Genomic DNA, 23,849 nt, shown 5'->3' with positions numbered 1-23,849 from the left:
TGAATCAACAATTCCTTTAAAGTATTGTTTTCTTTGTTTGAGCTTGAGGAGCTCTGCAACAACTGCAAAAAATTGAAATTTAAGTTTTAAAGTATTTTTAGTGAATAAATAATGGACTGGTTTTCTGATGAAATCTTTGAGGAGGTTAGCACGTTTTTTGTTTTGTTTTTTTCTAGTGAATTAATGAGTCAATTATAATGATCAACAATGAAGTGACGTTAGAGGAGGACTCGTATATTGTTGACGACACACACAAAGTGTTGAGAGAAAAAGAAAGATCTACTCCTAAATTTCAAGGGAATTCACCACAGTTATGCTTCCGAAGGTGAGATTTCTTGTTCCATTTGATTAGTAGCGGGCTATAGATTGGTGTCTTGAGCAATGGATAATCCACCTGGTTTTATTTGGATAAAGTGAGATCTGACGATGATATCAAAATTGAGTATGATGGTCAATAAAATTGCGAAGAAACTGGTTAAGTGTAAAATGTGCACATCATGAATTTCAATTTTGAAATCTTTACAAAAAAGAAAGAATACCAGTTCTATCGATTGTGAATACATACAGAAGCAGCCACCGACCTAAAATTTGCAAATATCTGTTCTGATTTGCCAGCTGGAAGGATTTCCACGAAATTAAGAACAGTTCCTCGTTTTCCAGGGGAGAAATTTTTACTTCAGAACAGTTATAGTTTTCCAGCTAGGAGGTAAAAAAACTTTCAGAACAGATACAAAATTACCAGGAGATTGATTTTACGCGAGTTAACTGTTCTTATCTGTCAGGGCTGACAAAATCTTATGAGAACAGATCGCTAAATTCCAGCTTGACATTGAAGGACTTTTAAGAACAGAAACTTAATTTCCAGCTAACAGTTCGAACAGATCTGCAATTTCCAGATGTTTTGTAGAACAGATGGAGAATTTTCAGCTGCCACTCCAGGCAACCACATTCAGGACTTTTTTGAAATCCCCTCAGAACAGATAGGAAATTCTTAGACACCTTATTCATAAATATAAGATATCAAATATTTTTTCATAAGAAGAGATCATATTTTTCCAGCTGGTCCCAATCTTCAGTAGAACAGATCATATTTTTCCAGCTGGTCCCAATCTTCAGTAGAACAGACCATATTTTTCCAGCTGGTCCCAATCTTCAGTAGAACAGACCACTTTTTTCCAGCAGACTTTTTTCTTTAGTTCGCTATGAACAGACTGCCATATCCAGCTGGAACGTGCCTTCAGAACAGATATTTTGAAGTCCCCCTTCGGTGGATGCTTTCGTACATACAAATGTTGACCTAAATTGCCGAACCAAGATGCTTTTCTTAGGGATGATATCTTTAAAGTCTGTTCCAAAAGAATTGACAGTCTGCACATTTTGATACATTGCTCTCAAAGAAGAAGATAGTTAATGAAAATTCATACCTTGTTGGAAAGTTATCTTTCAAATATTTTGTAAAGTAAGATGAAAAATGAAGACAAAAGGAAGATTTTTTCTACTGGGCCTGAAATGAATTTATACTTTTCAAAAACTTTGAACTTTTCATTTTTCTGATTTTCCATATCTTTCCTAGGCAAACTGTTACAGTCCTCAAAAGTTGGACATTTTAAGTCTACTTTGGATGCCTGTAATATCAAATCAAAAAACTATTTTAAATATGATAATGAAAAATAAATTTATATTTATTCAAAGGTACTTAGTTGACTGGTTGGCGTTGATAGGTGAAAAGCTTCACCTCACCCATGGTATGGTACACCTTGGTGTCGCACTCATGGATTCTGTCATGGATAAGATGGATTTCCCAAAGCAAAACCAACTCAACTTGATGGCTATCTGTTGTCTTTACGTGGCAAGTAGGTAGTAAAGCATTCTTTCAGTCCAGATACTGTGTTCAGTACCTTATTAGAGTGATACTTCATTACGGAATTTTTCGAGACTATTTTCAAATCAATTTGATACAATTTTTGGACCTACCTGGAGGTCTTATAAACTGGTGCAAAATGGCAATACCTTAAATGTATGGCAGCCCGATATTCGAAAGAATATCTTTCCGGCCGAAAGTGCTAGAAATAAGTCGGAAAAACCAGTTTTTACAATTTTCTCAAGATTCCATCATTAGTTTTTTCTGATTATGTGTTACGATGTTGCATGTATTCATGTAACTTTAATCATCAGGTGGGACCAGTCAGCGTTCCGGCTTAGTCTTCCCTTCTAAAATCGATATTAATTATTATTAAAAGTAGCCAAGTCAAATATATTTTAATTCTAATGAGAAATTACAAATTAGCTGCGAGCCTTTCTGGTGATTTTTAAGATTTTTAAGAAGTCTCTCTCACAGCAATTCGTTATCATTATCAGTTTATTATGCTTGATTATTTGCATATTCAATTATGACCTGACTGAACTCCACTAACACTCCGATTTAAGAGGGAAGGGATACATGCATTGAGTTTCCAGCCCGAAGGGCTAGAGGCGAAACTTTAACCCTTCTCAGGCAAGAGAAATTGAAGCCACTTATTTCCCATCCAAAACACGCATAGAACTCGCCGTAATCATGACGACGGATTGTATCTAGCGGTTCCTTTGTTTTGGACGACTACATTTTTTGAAATCTATCGATAGATTTTAGTTTTAATCCGGCGTTTGTGTAAAAGCTATGCGCGGGCATTCTGGAGTCTCGCCTGTAGCCCTTCAGGCATGAAACTCAATGGATACATGGTCACATGCCACTCAGGTCTTCTCATGCCAAGATAAGAATATCTTTTATGTCACCTTGATTTTGTTCTTTTCAGCAAAAGTGGACGAACGAGATGATTTGATACCACGTGTGCAAACGTTGAAGTCCATTTTTACCAACGATTTTGAAGTTGAAGATTTCCTGGAAATGGAACTGAACATCATGTCACTTTTGGAATGGAGGTTTGAAAATTTCTTTTCATTTGTTTTTTAGATCGTTTCACCAGGTAAAAAATGTAACCACCTTTTGAATTGCAATCGGCTGTGCGTTTTTAGAAATCCGTTTTGTGAAGTCTGGTCGGAGATTATCTGAGTATAACGGGTATAAATTGGAGGATAAAAATTCAATTCGTTTTGGGAAATAAAATAGAATGTGATATTAGCTCAAGCAGATGTGATGTGAGAACTTCATTTCCATAATGTTCGTCTAACTGGTAGGCAAGAGTTTACCAACTGACCTTTATATCCCTGGACCAAGCTATATCTGCCATCTTTGGCCGAAGCCATTAGGGTACCACTTAAAAAAAAACTCCGATCAAAGATTTTTCTTGGCTGGGCGGGATTGAGAAACATGGTCCAGGGTATATAAAGGTCAGTGAGTCTACATCTGGCTGAACTTTGCTTTTTATAATTTTTGATGACAAAGAGTCCTGTGGGGTAAGTAGCACTTACTGAGGTCGCCATTCGGAAAGAAAAGAAATAAATATCCCAATAAAAATAACTACTTGGCGTTGGAAAAATGTAACGAAAAATGAAAAATAAACACGAATAACAGATTCGTAGATTCATTCCTATTACGTGGATAGCTTTACATATATTATGAGTACTTAACAACATTTTCCTAACACTGACCAATATATTGTGTAAATGTATGTAATAACGAACAAGTGCTAAAAATTGACCAAGCGGGTCAAAAATATGTCACGGACTCTGAAGTATGAGGAGTTGCCTCGCAAAATTTAGTCAGTAAAAATAAAAGTTAAAAAGTAGTGGAAAAATCCGATCAGCAGGCAAGACACAACGGGTACGTACCAGATTTTCACAAAAAAAACCGAAATTTTCCTCTTCGTCGGTAAAATCGCTATAAAATCGCCTAAATTTCATCATTCGCCGTACCAGATATAAAAAGCTTCCGTCGTGCCTGATTATACATAAAGGTACTCCAGGTACTCCCATATTTATGAACATGTATGTTTCAGATTTCCATTTCATCAACAGACGTGGGTAAGAGAGGGATTGCGAAATCTTTCGTTTTCGTCTTGATTAAACCGAAAGTAGATTCATATTGACATTAAAGGTCATCCAGTTAAAGGACACGCAATAAACTCAATTATTAGTTTTCATTTATTTTATATATCATTATTATAAAAGATCCCTATTTAAAAATATTGCTTTATCATGATAAAAGCTAAAAAATAAAGAAATATGAAAGAAATTTTAACAAAGATACTAAAAAATTATTTTTCCCAAAAAATACAGTATTTATGCGTCCATAAAACCAGAATTATTAACGAATTCTTCAAATTCTTGGTTACTAGTTTGAGTTTTCAGTGTTTTCTGTGGGACAGTTCAAACTTTGGTCTTCATTTTCAACAGGTTGTTTAATACACTCAATTTCAACGTTTTCCAACGGCTCGTCTATTTGACCTCCACTCTTGACCTCATACAATCCCGTCATAACGATAAAATTGCTTTCTCCAGGATATTTGATATAAGCTTCATCTTTACTGGCAAAGATGACAATTATTTGCTGTGTTATATGCTGCTTCTGGTGTTTTTGATCATCGGCCATTGTTGTAGTAGTTTTAAAGTATGAAAACTTTCCACACAAGATGTTATCTTTGTTCCAACTAACTTACTTTTTGTGTGTCTTAAATTTGCTCAACACAGTACTCGAATTGGTTCGAAAAGTACCTAAACTTAGATGCGTTTGGTGATTCAGATGTAGAGAAAGAGAACTCAATCAGAAATTAAAAAATGAATATAAGAATACTTATAAGAACTAAACATAATAACTATATCCTGTTTTTATATGATAATTTGCTATTTTGCTCCTTTAAATTTGCTGCGAAAAAATTTTACTCGATTTTTATTCCATAACTTTTAAATTATTCAATCGTTCTTAACTCTTATAATGGTATAAAAACAACAGTACCGAGGTAAAATTTTCTTATGAAAAACAGATATGGATAGCTGTAAGGTAAAATTGTAATCGACCGATTGGTCGTAAATGTATGAAACGGAATGCACGGAATGTGAAACTTATTTATGTTGTATTTCGGTCATGCTTTTGCTTAGCTAGACAAATACGAAAAAAATTCTTAGAATTGTCGGATTCTCGGAAGTACAGGGAAGTATCAAATTAATTTTCTCAACAATATTTTTAGACATGAAAGTTATTTCAATATACTATAGGTATAAACTTTTTCAGGGAATTCCCCTTTTTTTAATTTCGCCTTAGCAAAAGTATTACAATAGGCATTCTGTGGCGACGAGGAAAGAAAATTAGAAAACGAAAGTACTAGATACGGTGGACGAACACACTAAATTCAATTTTTGTTCACTAGTTTCTATAACCATGCACGCCTTTCGCGCGTTTTTTAGCCTTCATGTCTTGATAGATGAAGATATACCGTATTACTTCGAATATACGTCCCCTTCTTTTAAACGCCCCTCGAAAAAACGCCCCTCCACCCATTTCTACATTCCTACATTGACATAATTATTTGTACTCAAGTGATAACTGAAAAGGAAAAATAAGGTTCCAATTCACATTACAAATGGAACCTTGCTTATGAATTATTCAATAAACGCCGCCTTCTGTTAAACGCCCCCTCGAATAAACTCCCCTCCTAAAACCCCAAAATTTTAATGAACACCCGTTTATTCGAAGTAATACGGCATCTGTTGGTGATTAGTTTAAAAAATCAACAACGGACGGCAATATGAGCATATTAATTTTTTTTATAAGCATCTACTTTTTAAGAATCAAATTAATAACTCTTGATATACGGTGGTTTACCTTTCGGTAATTACCTTATCGGCCCTTTTTACACCGGCCCTTATTGGCGTTATTTTTGGGCTCGTGGCGTAATAAGGGCCGGCGTTAAAAGGATCGGCTTAAAAAGGGCCAAGATTTTGCATTTTTAACCTAAAAGCGGCGTTAATTTTTTATCATTATTTCTCAATTTATAGGATTTTAGTATGATTGGAAGACGAAAATTATCCATTGTTTTACTCCATATTTAAAACTTCAGTGAATTATTGAATATATTTAAAAATCAGTGATTTTCGATGGAATTTTTAACAGTTTACTACTGAAAAATGACATTTTTGAAGCATAAGTAGCCATTTTTACAAATTTTGGCGTTATTACCGGCCCTAGGCGTAAGCTCAAGATTAGACTGTGGCGTAATAAGGGCCGGCGTAAAAGGGACCGGCGTTAAATTAGTGCCGGTGCTAAATTAGGGCCGGCTTAAAAAGGGCCGATAAGGTAGTTCTTACAACGTTAATAGAGGACGGTGCACAATATGAGAATATTAATTTTTAAGAATCAAATCAATAACCCTTAATAGAAATCACATTTCGTTAGTTAATGCCCACAAAATAAGTATTCAAATATTAACTGCTAGCTTGTGCTAAACGCATGTTCCACATCGTTGTACTGGTTGTAACAGTTTTAACTCGATATAATATCAGAGAGATATAGAGAAAAATTCACATGATAAAATACTTTTTTATCAAATATTTTGACTTTGATGGTATAATATAAAAAAGTTCTCCAGACACTTCTTTTTACATTGAAGTGTTATACATTTTTCTCTACAGGTTACTTCTACCTACACCAGTTCATTTTATTGGTTTCTACCTGGAATATTCCATCGATGAAAACGACAAACACAGCGGCGAAACAATCACACATCCTCAGAAAGCCAAAATGTACTTGCGAAAATACACCATGTATTTCCTTGAAGTTGCTCTACAGAGTAAGTTTCCGTTTTCTGATTTTGTTTTTTTTTACGCTTATTGTTACATTTTTTTGTTTTTTTCGTATTTTGTTTCTCCATTTTTTTTGGCCAATTGGCATTTTCGAGTCCATTTTCAGCTAATTTCAGGCACATCCACGCTGATCTGCGAAATTAAATTCGCGCAAAGTTTTTCAAGCTCTCAAAAAATAAATGTTGCAAAAATCATTCCGTAAAGTAACTTGCTGCTTTCTTCCAAAGACTTAGGAGGGGCAAAGTACTTTTAAACATATCATTTCTTCGTTGATTGATCATAAAATAGGAGGGATTAAATAGCTGATAGTTCTAGTTAGTTATGTAAGTACAGTCTTTTACAGTGCTCGATACATGTATAAGTAGATCTTAGATTTTAGTTTTTCAAGATTTTTAAAATCTAAAAGACTAGTTAGTTATGTATAACCTTCAGCAGGTATGCTCTTGAAAAAGTTTGGTATAACACATACAAGTTAAAAGAATTGTGAATTAGTATTTTCAAGGTCTCAAAAACTCGCCATTAAATGTCTTGTGGGGATAAAAGATTTTTGCGTGGTCGTCTTTTAGTATTATTTCCCATATAATTAGTCACTCCGGACACAGTTTTCACTTTTTGGACAGTGATCTTATTCTCATATTGGTCTTCAGTTGACAAATGGTGAGATTTTTTTTCGTTTTCCTTCGCTTTAAGATCTGATAACCTCTTGAATAATTCTCCTCTTTTGATGTGCTCGACGCGGATTCCTTCACGAGTTGACTTGATTTGATCGACCGTGTCTTGAATCCGTCGCCTAGCCTGTGCGATCGATTTATTTAAAGCTTTCTTATCTTCTTCGTCTGGCCGATATGGATCCGCTTCTGTATTTGGCGAGTCGTCATCATCAATCGGAGTTGTTGAACTTTGGTACATTTGTATCGTTTCTTTAATTTCAGTTGTTTTGAACATGACTTCTTTTGTTAGTTTATTTATCTCTTCGATTGATTTGATCATGGCATTTTTGTTCCTTTCTCGTCGCCTTTCCTCGTCCATTTTTCTCTAAAAGAATAAACTCTTTTTAGAAGAGTCTATTTTATTGTGGTAAAGGAGAGGGCTCTTCCAGAAAAAATCCGTTCGTGGAGGGTGGAGGATATATTATTTTTTTCATGAATTACCCCTGGACATTTTGATTTCTAACCCCCTGGATACGGGTTATACCCCTGGACAAACATCAAATCAACCCCGTGGACACAAAAAATTACCCCTGGACATTGGAATTTACCCCCTGGACATTGCAATTTTTTGGTATTTTTTCAATACCCCTGGACAATTCATCCTCCACCCCCCATGAACGGATTTTTTTTGGAAGAGCCCATTTCAAGGATTGATCTTGGTAATACACATATTTCCTATTATCAGATTTAAAAAAGTCACGAAAAAACGTCGAGTAAAGCTCTGATTGGCTGAGATGTCTAAGATTACATCATACTTTACACATTTTGAAAGAAATATGCTTTTCCGACGTTTTTTCGTGATTTATTTACATGAATCTACTAATAGGAAATAGGTGTATTCTAAAAAAAAGGTATAGGTTTATTGTCCGTATGGATATACCAATTTCATACAGGAAAAGGCGAGCTTTAGTTTTCCTTATTCACCCCGAGCAGTCAAATCGACTTACGGTATGAGCGAAATTTGGAAAATTAGCATTAAGTTCATCGAACAAAATCGTTGTTTACCGTCTATATCAAATTTCGCTGAATTTCGATTTTTCACACAAAACTTTTTTCCGAAAAAACACCCAACAAATAGCCAACCAAACGTATAATACTTCCTTCCTTTTGAGCTGAGATTACTTTCTTCTTGATGCTTATTCAACTAAATTGATATTTCGAAACAATCAATGGTTTATAAAGACATCGGAGAATTGATGCTAATTATCTTGAAGCACATTTGTAATGATACAAAGAATCATACTTTCATGTTACAATTTGCAAATTGGCGTTTTTACTTTTTTGTACCATTCAAATCATTTTTTTTTCAGTTTTTCGAAATGGTTTATTAAAATCGATATCAGAATCGATATGGATCACACCCTACTAACAATTTAACCAGTCCCAATACTTTTGTACTAATATAATTTGCGCAGTAGTAAATAATAGTAGTAAATCGTAGTAAAGGTAGAGCATTCGGCTACGGCGCTTAAGGTTGTGGGTTCAATCCCCGGCCTGGTCTTACCAAAGTCTTTATAGTTGATACAAAATGGTACTGATGCCTCTCTGTTTTATACTCAGCAATTAAAAGAAGGATAAAGGCTCAGTGGACAACTGGCGCCCTCCTCTTCTCTCGAGAAAGGAAGGAGCCTTATCGGGTCGCGTCAAATTACGGTCGCAGTTTATGTTACTGCTACTCTATATTAGGAGTCACATTTTCTTCGAGATGATGACAGGCTGATCAAAGCGTTGATTTAAAAAATTTGAGGCTTCTGCTCATCCTCTAGGATGAGGTACGACCATTTGAAGTTTGAAATACTGTCATAATATATTATGATTTAGACAAAATTTGACGTCAATCGTATTCGAACTGACAGTTTTTCAAACTTCAATTGGCCGTATCTCCTCGTTTGTTTGAGTATGGGACTTATTGTATTATACTTTTTGGCTCGGAATTTCATGCTCTATGCGATGGTATCAATCGTTTCCGTTGAACACGAGGTTCAAAAATCGTCACTTGTTTACCCATTTTTTGCCTTTACAGTTTTGCCTGTAACCTCAGTCTTTGGCCAATAAAAAATTTTGCCGGGCCCTAGTAGCGGACCCCCCTCGCGAAAATGTCTTCAAATACATTAAACTTTTGAATGAACTTCATGTGGTTGCGCCCTAGAAAAGTTGACACGGATCCTAAGGTTTTGACCCCTACTATACTAGGACAAGTCTTATACTTAAACACTCAAAAAGATATATTTATCATGTGAAATCTGTTACATTTTAGACAAAATTCGATGTCAATCGTACTCTAACTGACAGAATTTTGAACTTCAAAATCCTGTATTTCTTTGAATGTTTGAGTACACGACTTGTTTAGAATTTCATGTAAATGGGCTACTCAAAAGAGCAACCCCCTAAACCCAGGAGGTTGAATTTGAGATCGAGTTTCCAAAAAACACTGGAAAATCCAGAAACAATGATGTTGTATGGAAATCTAATACCAACAAGAAGCCGAAGCGGCATGAAGGCCCAGCTGATGTGGCAATAACCAAATGTCGTTTGTATTGGGTATATACCTTAAGAGAACCAATGTTTGCGGAATCGTATTTTTGCAATTTTAGGGTTTGAAAGAAAACATCGAATCTTAGAATCCTAATGCACACATTTTCGGCAGAGATTGAAATACAGAACATTCAAAAAGTTAAAAAGGTTCGAAAATTGGCTGAATGAAAAAAACCAAAAAAACCAGCTGCCCTGGAAGGTCAGTAATGATAAATGATACGCAATATATGTATTTAATAGATTTACTTTATGTTTTTGTTACTAGTATGAAAGAAAAAATTGGTTTAAATAAATTCACAAACTTCAAATGTCAAATGTTGACCGCCATTCCAAAGTTCAGAAATATCAATTTAACGCGTAGCATCATGAAAAACATTCCAAACTTATTCAAATTTACACTCACACGAGCTGCATTTTAATATCCTTTAATGAGTTACAGCATAAGTTTACTTGGGAAAATTCTCTGTCAGGTTTGAAAAATCCAGCCAACGTCCGTTTAGAGCGATAAATCCAAAATTAACCATTTTCACGGCGTAGCATCATGAAAAACATTCCAAACTTATTCAAATTTACACATGAGCTGCATTTTAGTATCCTTTAATGAGTTACAGCATAAGTTTACTTGAAAAAATTCTCTGTCAGGTTTGAAAAATCCAACCACCGACCGTTTATAGAGCGATCCAAAATTGACCATTTTCACGGGTAGCATCATGAAAAACATTCCAAACTTATTCAAATTTACACATGAGCTGCATTTTAGTATCCTTTAATAACTTAAAACATAAGTTTACGTGGAAAAATTTTCTGTCAGGTTTGAAAAACCAGCCACCGACCGTTTAGAGCGATAAATCCAAAATTGACCATTTTCACGGGTAGCATCATGAAAAACATTCCAAACTTATTCAAATTTACACATGAGTTGCATTTTAGTATCCTTTAATAACTTACAACATAAGTTTACGTGGAAAAATTCTCTGTCAGGTTTGAAAAATCCAGCCACCGACCCTTTAGAGCGATAAATCCAAAATTGATCATCTTCACGGGTAGCATCATGAAAAACATTCCAAACTTATTCAAAATTACACATGAACTGCATTTGAGTATTCTTTAATGACTTACAACATAAGTTTACTTGAAAAAAGTCTCTGTCAAGCTGGAAATATAAAACTCCAACATCCAAATTCTCCCACTTGCTCCCTGACCTGACTCCATCCATCTTGAAAGATGAACATTAAAAAATACTTTGCCATAAAGAAAATGAAATTTGACTTTACTACCAATTCAATCCAATATAAGAGTAGGTCAAACATCGTGCGGGTAGGCGAGGCAAAAATTCTAAATCGGCCGCTGGTTTAGCCTGGACTACTGGACTTGTTAATTTATTGCGCGCACAGGCTCCGACAAAGCCAAAATCTTTTCGGTCAGTTGCTTTTTAAAGGCCCACTTGCGCTGCGCGGCTGGGCCAAATACCAAAGAGTTAAATTAAAAACAGACTTCTAAACGTGAGGGGGGTTCTTGCTGAAGTAGTACACGCTTTTTTTATGAGAGTGGTGTAAATTCATTTCATCATGGATATTCTTAACTTTTTTGGGAAATTCATTCTTACAACATTCTTATAGGTTAGGATCCTGATTCAGACTAGATTTTAACATTTAGTACATACGTCTCATAAAAGCATAAAATGGCATTTCTGTGAAAGGAGTGAGCACTCCATGATGGTGGTATTCAATTAGCATATTCTTAATTTTTTGGCTATTTTCATCATAGACATTCTTATAAAGTGTATTCTAATAAAAGAAAAAGCGTGTACAATGCAAATTTATTGATTTTATCATTAGACCACGAGTTCAATCATTATCTTCCATCCATCGTCACATCGTCGGCGATCGCAGCGTCGAGACTTTGTTTGAAGATCACTCCGACATGGTGCCACTCATTGGAGTGGATTACAAAGTACGATTCACAACAAATCGAAGAATGTGTCGATAAAATGATCAGGTAAGAACAATTTCCAATCCCGAACCCAGTCCAATTCTACCACTTCTTGAAGGACTTTTCCTCTGATGCCATAGGCATCCAGCTTTTTTAATAGTCTACGATGCGGAACGGTGTCAAAGGCCTTTGCGAAGTCAAAATAAATCACATCAACCACCTTTTCGTTTGATATCGAGTCTGCACATTTGTCCAAATAGTGAAGTAGCTGTGTCAACGTCGATTGTTTGCTCATAAACCTATGTTGTTTGTTGGATAATATTCTTTCCATTAGTCTACATTCAACTGATGTTTACTGTCAGGTTCATTTTTCTTTCTTATAAATTGGAGATACATGAGCAATTTTCCAATCGTCCGGCAAGGTACTCTATGAATGATTTGGACATGATAATATGTAAAGGAGTAGCTATATAAAACGCAAGCTTTTTTAGCATGATAGGGTGAATCTCGTCTGGTCCCATTGATTTGAACTCTTTAATGACCATGTCTATTGTTAGGTTGAATGATGCATTTGTTGTCGTTCTTGAATGAAACTCAGGTAGCATCCCAGAAGGCTCTTTTGTAAAGACGCTGCAAAACTGACCCTGCAGGATGTCGGCTTTATCGTCGTCCGTAAAACGAAGTCATTTCTCATCATCTGGGGTCGAGTAGAAGAGGAGAAATTCCAGATTTCGTTTTCATTGAGCTACGAATGTGTTTCCAAAATTTCTTAGGACTTCTCTTTGCTTGTCTACAAATCTGTTCCTCTAGTCCTCTTGTAGCATGTAGTTTTTGCCTGTGGATTCTGGTTCAAGATAACACTCGGATTAGTCTAGCAAGCTAGTTATCTAATTCAGACATAGTAGAAATAAAGCAAAAAGACAGTCAATATTGCAGTTATATTTTTTTCCCGCTCAAGTTTGTTGTTGCTTGATAAATTGTTTTCTCGCTACGCAAGTTTCTGCGTAGCTAGCCGGGGTATCTACCGGGTGCACCAAAAAAAGTATACAACTTTGTCGATATATTGTGAGCTTGTGGATTTAAATTTTTTGTTCATTCTTTTTTTATCGCATAGAAGATACTCTAACTTGAATTTTGAGCTATCATACATTAGGTTTGAAAAAGTAATTCGAAAATTATTTAAAAAAATTTCCAAAAAATCATCAAAAACAGCGAGCAAACTTTTCTCTTGACACTTACAGTATGTGGCCCCCAAAACGTTGATCAAATTTAAAATTTCTCTCAAATCTAGAGGAAAAGAGGTTTTACAAAAATTTTTGCTGCATGAAAAACTTTAACATTTATTTCCCGGAAGTTCTTTTTCAAAATTTTCAATTTCAACAATATTTTTCAATCGCTTAAAGATAGGTAGCTTTTTTCTAATGGCCCCCAAAACGGAGGTTTCGATTTCTCGAAATATCTTTAAGATATGAATACAAAATTTTGACCATAGTTTTGAAATGTGATTTAGAGGGTTTTAGATATAAATTTGTTTGATAAAATTTTTACAGTATACCCCTGGTTGTCAAAATGCAGGTTTGGGGCCCCCAAAACGTAGATGTAGTTAAAATCAAATTATTAAGCCCAATGGTAATAGGAGGAGAAACTATGAACATATTGGTGGTTTCCCTTAAATTTACGACCCGATGGATGTAAAATTTATGATTTTTATTTAATATTTCAAGATTTTCAATGATGCAAAGTCCAAACTTAAAAATTTTAAAATTTTCAAAATGATAATTTTGATTTGACAACGTCTTAATCAAGTTTCTGAAAACCAATTTCTTTTGAAAAGAGTTCCATTCATCTATGGGATATGCTGTGAAAACTTTAGAAAATCAGTTTAACTGAAACTGAAAATCTTCAGTTTTAAAGGTATTTTTCTCCTTTTCAGTTTTATCAATGCTGGTTCTAGGACCCCAAAATACTGGTTGACCTTTAAGATGCTATATATTTTACCCATCCTCTAAAGTCACAGATGTATCTGCATTTTCTGAAAGGTATTAGGTGTAGAAAGTTTCCTATACACCATTTTGATAACTTATTTTCACTATCCAAGGAGCTAGACTGAGTTATATGCAATTTTTATCTCATTTTGGTGTTGAAATATTCCCTTCAGACGCAAATATGTTATTTTGAATTATTTTGAATCAGTCTCAAACCATCAAAAACATGCTCATTTCTAAGTATAACCATCATTATTTCAAAATAAACAAAAATCGTCTAATTCTGATAAATCCACAGGTCAGAATCCTCATTTTAATGACGACCTACGTTTTAGGGACCGTCTCCGTTTTGGGGGCCGTCTCTGTTTTAGGGGTCATATAATGTACCTTCTTTATACATAAAAATACGAAAACTCGTTAAAGAATTTAAGAATATGGTAAAACAAGCTATTCCCATGTGGGATAACATTTTTAGAAAAGCTGAAAAGAAATTTTGGAAATCTCCAAGAGAGGTTTTGACGTTATGTGTGTGTGCTATGTGAGAAATTTTTTGAAAAAATAGATCTCGACTATTCTCAAAGAACTTGGGTCTGCATTGAGTTTGCTGGTGTTGGAAATGTTTATGACGTGCAAATAAGATGGACAAACTGTTGGCAAAATATAAGATAAGAGAAAAAAAAGAACCAAAAAAACAATAAAATTATGTTTTTGTCATTTTTGTCTTATTTATAGCGTGATTGCTGTTTTTAATGATTTTTTAAAATTTCGACATTGAAAAAAAGTCAGTTTTTTTGGTAATAACTTTCGAACTAGTTTTTCAAATTTAATGTATAATAGCTCAAAATTCAAGTTAGAGCATCCTCTATACAATAAAAAAAGATTGAATAAATAATTTAAATCTTGAAGCTCACAATATCTCGACAAACTTGTATACTTTTTTTTGGTGCACCCGGTATAAGGCCGAAATACCGGATTCTTCCAGTCGTTTATACAAACTAAATCCCGTAACAATAATCGTATTATATCCATGGTGGCCAGCGACCCTTGAAATCCTTGAAACCCTTGAAACACCCTTGATTTTTTTGCTACCCTTGAAAATTTCCTTGAAACCCTTAAAAATATGAAGATTTTCTGAAGACCCTTGAGCTATGGAATTTACACCCTTGAAACCCTTGAAATTCAGAAATCTGGAATGGGTTTTTGTTCATTAAGAACTTTTAAAATACAAAATTTTGGGGATAAAAGTGAATAAACCAGCCGAGGCTGGAAGGTCAGCCAATAGAGCTTAGCTAGATAGCTTTAATAAGTGGGTTAACAGATGTAAGAGATGTACTGAAACACAGAGTAGACTAAAAATGTTGAATAATGTACAAAATGTGAAACATTTGATAACTTGATTTAAAATTATTTAAAACAAGCCTGAGAGCTCCTCCAACCCCCCTCCCCACGAGAAGCTCAAAGTATACTTCTCTTTAGCATTGTAGCACTGTTTCTATGACATCAAACAATTAAGCTATAGTTCATTACTATAAAATAAAAGAGAAACATACAGTGGTGTAATTAAACTTTTTGTTAATTTCATTCCAGTCAGTTATGACACATTTTTCTGTTGGATGTAGACAATATCCATATCTGACTAAAGTGTTATACTAGAAATAAATAAGAAAATTGCCAAAACGTCAGAACCAAAATTAAGATATCCATCAAATATACATAGAATACTGTACTTTTTGTTTTACTTGATAAAACTCCAATAACACTTTAAACTAACAAGCTACAAGCTTTAAGTCACAAAGTGCAAACTCCAGAAAAACACAATTTGCATCAAAAACTTTGCAAAACGTAGTTCATATTTATAACATTTCAACAGGAACTGTATTTTTGGTAGACTTGGTTAAATTACAGAAACCATTAGTCAGTTGTGTGCAAGGCCAATGAAGTACGTAAAAACTGACTGCTATTCAGTCAAAGCCAAAATTTGGCAAGGTCAGAAAAACATAATTTGCATCCAGTCTGCGTAAATAAATTTTGTAGTACCGTCAAGTTCACAACCATCTTGAAGACTTTGCTGGTCGCAAATGATAATCGAAAGCAAAACTTAAAATTCATAACTATGCGGGGAAGCTCATTTTTCCCCCGTTTTTCTTTAAACTACCTTTTGATTGGTCTATGAATTTGGGCGATCGCCTTACCGCCTTGGCGGAATAAACACACGACCATAATAAATAAATTCAACAGGGCAGCGGAGTAGCAATTAATTTCAACTGGGAGTCCTCTCTTCTGTGCCAAGCACTGGCAGTGTTTTTTAAACTTTAAAACAATGTTAATTGAAGACCAGATGGATCTGTTTGTTATGACTGTGCAAGTTGTGACGAGAGTGTGCATGTTGTGTAACTTGACGGTATAATTCATTAAATTCTAGAAACCATTTTTCATAACTTTCTGCAGTCCGCTTTCTGCAAGTCTGATAAGAGATATGTATAAACTGTTATCGCCATTCATTCCATTCCATCATTCAGTCAAAACGTGCGCCAAGGTTAGAAAAGGTTAGAAAAACACAATCTGCGTCCGGAACTGCGTGAAAAATAGTTTGATTAATTTCAACAAGAACTGTATATATTAATATTAATATAATTGATAAAATTCCAAAGACCATTTGTCATAATTTTGCAAGTCTAATAATAGGAAATGTGATGTCATCATTTGGTTCCCGTCATCTGACCGACCCTAATTTACGGTCAGCAGGTAGAGTTGGAGAGTCAGAAAGCTTTTCCGCTGCTTTGCTGGATTTCCACTGTCGACCTCTGCACACTCTGTGTTTACAAGTTTTCAAATCGAAGTAGCGGGCCGCATGCTAATGGAGAGTAAACCGAAAACCAGTTTATCCACGGTTTCTCAATTTTTTAATTCGGATCAGTCCACACGGATTCCCTTTCAACAAGATAAAGCTGCTTCTTAACAGAAAAATATTTTCGAACGACCGACCCCGACTTTTAAAGTAGAAATGACGGGAACCAAACAATTTTTTGCGATTCGCCTTATCAAACACGTCCAAGTCCAAAAAAGCACGATTGCATCCAGTCTTTATCAATTTTAGACAGTAGCTGTACTTTTGTAAACTTTATCAAATTCCAATAACATTATAACACCATCAATTCCCCCCTAGAGACAAACAAGAAAAATATGTTCTTATTGCAAAAACTAATAAAAAGCAGCAATAAAAAGTATCAGAAAATTCAACATAAACAAAAACTTGAGCAAACGGCTTTAAACCTTTAAGAGATGTAGAAAAAGAATCCCCTTGATGAAAATCATGTGTTTAATTTGGCATACCGGATAAGTGGGATGGGGGAACCTGGGAACCTAAAGTGGGAACCTAAATGAACACCTGAAAAGTGGGATGGGGGAACCTAAGTGGGAACCTAAATGAACACCTGAAAAGTGGGATGGGGGAACCTAAGTGGGAACCTAAATGAACACCGGAAAAGTGGGATGGGGGAACCTAAGTGGGAACCTAAGTTGTTTAATTATTAATAGAATTGAAATATTTTTCTTTAAAAACAAATACATAAGCGAAAAATAAGACTTGCTCGATAGCAAGTCTTATCGTAGTTTAAGAAGAATTCCTTTATGCTTAAATAAATAGGTCTATTGAAAATGGCGATTTGTGTTTACTTTTCAAATTTTGAAAATTTTGAAAAGATGTGCACATATTTTTTACCTGAAAAGTGGGATGGGGGAACCCGGGAACCTAAAGTGGGAACCTAATTTGTTATTATTATTATTATTTTTCTTTAAAAACAAATACATAAAGATAAGAAAGATATTATATGCAAGGAAAGAAAAAACCTTTTATCATAATAAGAACACCAGTTATTTACTTTTTACATTACGGTTCGCAAACAATAATGTTGAAAATAAAACAAAGGGAATTTATTTATTCAATTAGCTCAAAAAAGCATGTTCATTTATCAGCAGTTTTATAGCGCATCTTTTTGAAAGGTTCTTTTTAGTAAATTGACTTAAATGACTTTAAACTTTAAACTTTAAACCGTCATATCTTCAAATCTAGAAGGAATTAGAAGTTCGTTCATAGCTCGATGGATAACTTAGAGCCTCTTCTTTCTTTTGCACGGATCTAATTTGCTTGAATACAGAATCTAGTAAAACATTATTTACGATCTAGTTTTTGTTCACTCTTGATGCAATACACATTGTTTTTTATTAGCAGTTCCAATTTTCGGGTCAGGGCTGGGGTCGCTTAGCATTTAACGGATTCTAGCTCGTTTTTCTTTCTGTACCAACCAAACAGTACAGCGTGTGAACACACTTCATTAATTAAAAATGTTTGATAGTAAAATAGAACATATTGCACGGCTTGCCACGTTTCAATACACATAAGCATAGATCCACGGGGGGGGGGCACTCAAGGTAAACGACCTACCGTACGTGCGGCCCTTTTTTCCAAGCTTCCCAAAGTACACTTTAAGGGTGGAAATTAGCAAAAATGAGAATAAGTGCACTCTAAGGGTTTAAAATTTGGTCAAAGCCTTTAGAATTTCATCCGAACAAGTGTCATGTTTTAACACTGGGTTAAATTTTGGAACATCAAATATGTCCATCCCTATCAGGATCTGTTCTAGAACATGTTGACCAAGAAAAAGATCTAGGAGTGATAATCGATAGTGACCTGACCTTTGAAGCCCATATATTCAGTAAAATCAAGAAAGCTAACTCTATCGTTGGCTTGATTAGCAGGAGCTTCGAATTTCTCTCACCAGATATGTTTCGAACGCTTTTCATTGCATTTGCCAGACCCCATTTGGAATATGCACATGTAGTATGGTCTCCAAGGCTAATCAAACATATCAATGCAATCGAGGGCGTCCAACGAAGAGCTACAAGGCTAGTTAGTTGCTATAGAAACTACTCATACGAAGATCGGCTACGACTCATCAATCTACCTAGCCTAAAGACCAGGCGGCAAGTTGGTGATATGGTGGAAGTTTTCAAGAACCTCCACATTTATGACGAGTCTATAAGATCAGATAAATTTACTCCTCGAACACGACCACGACGTCAGCAGGATTACGAGCTTCAAAGGAACTTTGCTAATGACGGTATGAGAGGCTACCAAAGCAACTCTCTTTTTTACAGAAGTGTGAAACCTTGGAATGATCTAGAAGAAGATATTGTTGAAGCACCATCCTTACAAGTCTTCAAAGAGCGTTTGATAAAAGAAAGGGAGAAAAAACTTTATAAAATGTAAAATCATAAGTTCTGTTTCATAGGAGGTCAATAGAAGTGCGAAATATATTGCTATAAAAAAAAAAAAAAAAAAAAAAAAAAAAAAAAAAAAAAAATTAGGTTCCCACTTAGGTTCCGCCATCCCACTTTTCCGGTGTTCATTTAGGTTCCCACTTAGGTTCCCCCATCCCACTTTTCCGGGTCATTTTAGGTTCCCACTTAGGTTCCCCCATCCCACTTTTCCGGTGTTCATTTAGGTTCCCACTTAGGTTCCCCCATCCCACTTTTCAGGTGTTCATTTAGGTTCCCACTTTAGGTTCCCAGGTTCCCCCATCCCACTTATCCGGTATGCCGTTTAATTTGCCGAGTTAAAAAAATAAATGACAGAAATTGAAGCTTGCAACAGATTTACACTGGAAATACTTTGGTACAACACTCAGAACACTGACTTATCACATTGCTTGAGCCGCCATCTTGAAACACCACTATGATCTGTAAAAACAACGCACGCTAAAAGTACTCAATAAGTTAACCCGATCGGAAGAAAGTTTAGAAATCGAAGTGAAATCGGGAAATCGGATTTTTTTTTTGCCGTCTTATGATGATGATGATGGAAGAAGAACTGAATTTTACCTATTTGAATGCTCAGCTTAGGCTGACCAATAACCTAATGATTGATTTTCTTTATCTAGATCATTGCACATTCTATGGTGTTCCTTCCATTATTTAATTTGATGAATTTAGCAGTTTTGTCGTTATACTATATTCTTGTTATCTACTTGTTAGGGCTACATCTACAGAAAGTCATTTTTCAATCAACTCGGAAATCTTAGTAGAAAACCTATCAAATCGTTCACTTATTGCCCAAAGAATGATTTATGACAACGTTACTTCATCCGGGTCGTCAGAGCATGATTTTTTCATTGATCCTGAGCTGAGAGTAAGCTGTCTAAACGCCCATTCGAAATACAAAGAGTATTTAAAGAAAAACAAACTTGAGAAACAGAAAACTCGCAAGGATGAAAAGGTTGAGGAGCTACTTTCAAACCCTCAATCGCAAACAACTAACCATCAGTCAAACGATCGCAATGATTGTTATGAAGAATATAATGATGATCTCCAAAAAATGCAAAATGAAATTTAAAAGGAAATAGCTTAAGGCAAACTATTGGGCAAAAGTGAAAACTAGAAAAAAAATACCAGAAAGAGGTTAAAAGTTTTCATGAACAGATTGAAGCTATAAAAAAAGCTAGAAAATGAACTATAACTATCGTTTTAAAAGAAGTTTAAGAAATCTTTTGAGGTAAGTTGAAATTTGTTGAGCATTTCTAATGAGATTTCTAATTTCGATTGAATGGTGCCGTGAAAAGTATTTAAGTGCATGGCCAAATTTTTTTGAAGTTTTTGTTGAGGAAATTTTTCCTAGAGTTTCACTGTCATTTAAATTTGTAGTACGTTGAGTTGAAATTTTTCAGTAAGTCTAGTATTCTACAGTTTTTGTAGCATTAAGGACACTCTTTAAAAAACTAACTTGTTGCAAATTATAACCTTTTAAACTGTTTGACTTCTATTCTGTTCATACATAAAGCAGTTCTTTCATCACATGCAAATATAACTGGGCTTTTTTAGACTTTTTCCTTGAAACCCTTAGAAATTATGTTTTTATGGCTTTCAAACTCATGAAACCCATGAAAATTTGGTCAAAAGACCCCTTGAAACCCTTGAAAATTGATGCAAAATGACCATTGAAACCCTTGAAATGGGCACTAAAATGTGGCTGGCCACCATGCATATAACGCCTATACTACTATATTACACGCATTATAAACGACTCCAGTCTACACTCGAATGTAAACGATAGAACGCTGTGATCACTTTTTCCAAGCGGAGCAAGATGAACCAGGTTGTTAACTTGGCTTTCCTCGTTTTTTAGAATAAGGTCAATGAGTGACGGAGTATCAGTACCTCTGGCACTCGTTGGTTCGTCAACATATGTTGTTGTCCAACAAGGTGTCCCTTAGCGTCTCAAGAAACATCTCATCTTCCTTCGTATCATCGTGTGGAGTTGACCAGTTGTCCCAATTGATATCTCTAGTTAAAGTCTCCAACAATGCATTTGTGGCTGTATTGCTTAGTTGTTGCGATTTCCTTCAAAAGAAGGTTGAGATTAGAGTTGTTGATGTGTGATGTTGGCGTGTTGGTTGGACTTGCAGCCGAACAGCAAAGAATTTGGCCCTTGTAATTTGACTTCTATCAAACACACCTCTTGAAATTTGCTCTTGAGTTTTATTTCTAGAACAAGATTTTTTATTGATTCATGCACGAGAATAACAATACCACGCCCAACATTATTTATCGCATTTGTTTCGTAAGGTTCAGAGTAGCCTTCGATTGAATAGTCTTAGATCAGACGTTCTTTTTTCCCATTCTTTGTTTTTACTTCACAAATTGCAATTATATCAGGCTGTTCTTTGGTTGCTACTTTATTTAGTTCTCTTTTCTTCGATTTCGTTAATTGGTCCGTGTTAGTGTATAAAACTTTAAGATTGGTTCTTGTGTTTGTTTGTTTTTTTGCCTTTTTTTTTACTTCTTTGTTTTGTTTATTGTTTGTTGACGGTGTTCATCTTCTTCAGACGGAACCCGTTTTTTGCAAAACCACGCACTCTCCATACTCCATCTGCTTTCGTCAAATTCTTTTTATTGGCTTCGTTTGACAGTTCTTTATATTTCTTTCTTTGTTCAAGAGTTAAATCCTCGCAGATGCTCACACCATTGTAGATGCCATCTCCTTTCAGTGTTGGAAGATTTCCAAACACGCTCTCTTTTTCCTCCTCACTCTTCAGAGCAACAATGAGAGGACGCCTTTTTCCATCGGATGGTTGAACAATTAGAGAAATTCGTAAGATATCAGGTTTAACCTTCAGACTTGTTCTGGCAGCATCGTCGATTTGTTCTTCAACACCATGTATAATGATGATGATTGAGCGTCTAACCAACCTTCTTTTTCTCTTCCGCTGCTTCCTCCAAATGTACTTCTTTCACTGCAGTTTTTATATCGTTACTAGGAGTGACAACATCTCGTTTGGTAGAGGTGACCACGGCATATGATTTTCTACATTCTTCTTTTAATGTTGACAAGATTTCCTTCCTGAAATTCCCTAACTTCTTCTCGAGCTTTTTCTCAACGTACTCGACAGTGTGAAATGCAAGGTCATCCGAAAGTTTTTTCTTTAATTGTGTTTAATTGTGTTTTTTAATTTCTTCTTTTTATATGCTGTTTTGTTGTTTTCAACTTCTCGATTGTCTCTTCATTCTCTTTGATAGTTTCTTTTAACTTCGACAGTTGGGCAGCCGTTTTTAATGAAGGCTGTGATCCAGGTGAAGGAACTATTGCCAGTAAATCTCTTGAGACAGTGACGCAGTTTGGACATATATATTTGCAGCCAGTTCGTCTTCCATCCTTGCATACCGTTATCATGTAGGATGGAAGTCTAGTGCAGATGAAATGTTGCATTTTGAGCAGCTCAAAACGTCTTGGCTGCAAGAAGATGAGGTGCAAAGTGGGTTTGGTGTGTGTATCAACCAAGGTCATTTTAATTAAGTAAATGGGAACCTTGTTCTTCCTTTTCCTTTTCATTCAGTTCAAATAAGCCATTTTAGAGATGTAAATAGTGTAAGATTGGTCAAAATTAGTTTTAATGCTGAAAGTTTAACACATTTAAGTTTTCCTTCACATATTTATCATTTACTACTGTACTTGTTTCAAGTAAACGCCTCCCTCGAAAGGGGCTTTTATTTGAGGGGCGTTCATTGAAAATCTTTTCTTGAGTGAGGGGCGTTCATTTGTGGGGACGTTTAAAAGACGGGGGCGTTTTTTCGAAGTAATACGGTAATGAAAATTTCTTTTTCTTTTATGCATAAGGTAAACGGTGATGCAGCCCTGCAGTTTTACCTTTGAAAGGTTCAAAAAATGCTATGGATTCTTGAAGCTTTCAAAAAGAGTGGGTTGGGAAATTTATTTTGATTTAAATTCTACTTAGGGAAAATCTTAATTTTACTTTTAAGTCACTTTTTGCTGGCTTATTTTTATGAGGAATAAAACATCCGAAAGATGCTATCGTTAAAATCCCGAAAATGTTAAAATCCAAAAAGAATTTCTAAATAATGGAACCAACCCTTTTTTGTTGAAGTTGGTTGTTATTAGTTTTTCCTCAAAAGAAGTTCAGCGATAGTTTTCTCATAACTTTCATAAAATCTTTTTAATTTTCATTCAGGCTTTACCAAGAAGACGATGACCGCTCCAAATAACGCCTGCTCATCAACAAATGGAGTGGAAACACGCTTTTGACGAAATTCTGTAAACATGTTCGTTTTGTTCTCTGAATTGTATTTCTCGAGAGGGAAAGTTAAAGATGTGGGTTACATCTACACAAAATATTCATTATAATATTTTTAAAGCACCAACTACAATTAACTGGCTTTCAGGTTGTTCTGAAAATGCTACTTTACAGAATAGACCATAACAAACATTTTTATTTTCACCAGTATTGGACTTTTACACGCGCTCGCAGACCTTTTTTTCTTATTGGGTTATTCAATATTGGTCACTCAAGTGATTTTGGGGCTAGATTGTGGGAAATTTGATAAAGTATATTTGTGAAAATCGAGCGTACAAATTTAGCTCTGACAAACTTTATAAGGCTTC

General features: G+C 35.1%; 2 protein-coding genes across 3 annotated transcripts in view; both read left to right on the top strand.

Moving 5' to 3' along the window:
- LOC136814452 (uncharacterized) overlaps positions 1-23,849 on the top strand; it is a 792,139-nt gene that overhangs the window by 428,638 nt on the left and 339,652 nt on the right. The window lies entirely within an intron of this gene.
- On the top strand, positions 181-23,849 carry LOC136814408 (cyclin-J-like). 2 transcript variants are annotated; one of them, XM_067070948.1, is made up of 6 exons: positions 181-325; positions 1,693-1,853; positions 2,793-2,919; positions 6,565-6,722; positions 11,819-11,978; positions 23,419-23,849. In XM_067070948.1, the coding sequence occupies exons 1-6, from the start codon at positions 198-200 to the stop codon at positions 23,450-23,452; spliced, it is 768 nt and encodes a 255-aa protein (XP_066927049.1). In that variant the 5' UTR covers positions 181-197; the 3' UTR covers positions 23,453-23,849. The 2 variants fall into 2 exon arrangements, with proteins under 2 accessions (XP_066927049.1, XP_066927050.1); XM_067070949.1 differs by lacking the exon at positions 23,419-23,849 and adding an exon at positions 12,470-12,772.

This window comes from Clytia hemisphaerica, unplaced genomic scaffold (genome assembly GCF_902728285.1).
Source record: "Clytia hemisphaerica strain Z4C2 unplaced genomic scaffold, Clytia hemisphaerica genome assembly, whole genome shotgun sequence".
NCBI classification, from domain to species: domain Eukaryota; kingdom Metazoa; phylum Cnidaria; class Hydrozoa; order Leptothecata; family Clytiidae; genus Clytia; species Clytia hemisphaerica.
Note: the sequence above shows the minus strand (reverse complement) of the source record. Positions and strands in the feature narration are given on the sequence as shown.

Excerpts from the sequence above, each read along its gene's own strand:
- LOC136814408 (XM_067070948.1), top strand. The coding sequence starts at position 198 with ATGATCAACAATGAAGTGACGTTAGAGGAGGACTCGTATATTGTTGAC. Across the intron at positions 2,920-6,564 it reads ATGTCACTTTTGGAATGGAG|GTTACTTCTACCTACACCAG; the intron begins GTTTGAAAATTT and ends TTTTCTCTACAG. Across the intron at positions 11,979-23,418 it reads TGTGTCGATAAAATGATCAG|GCTTTACCAAGAAGACGATG; the intron begins GTAAGAACAATT and ends ATTTTCATTCAG.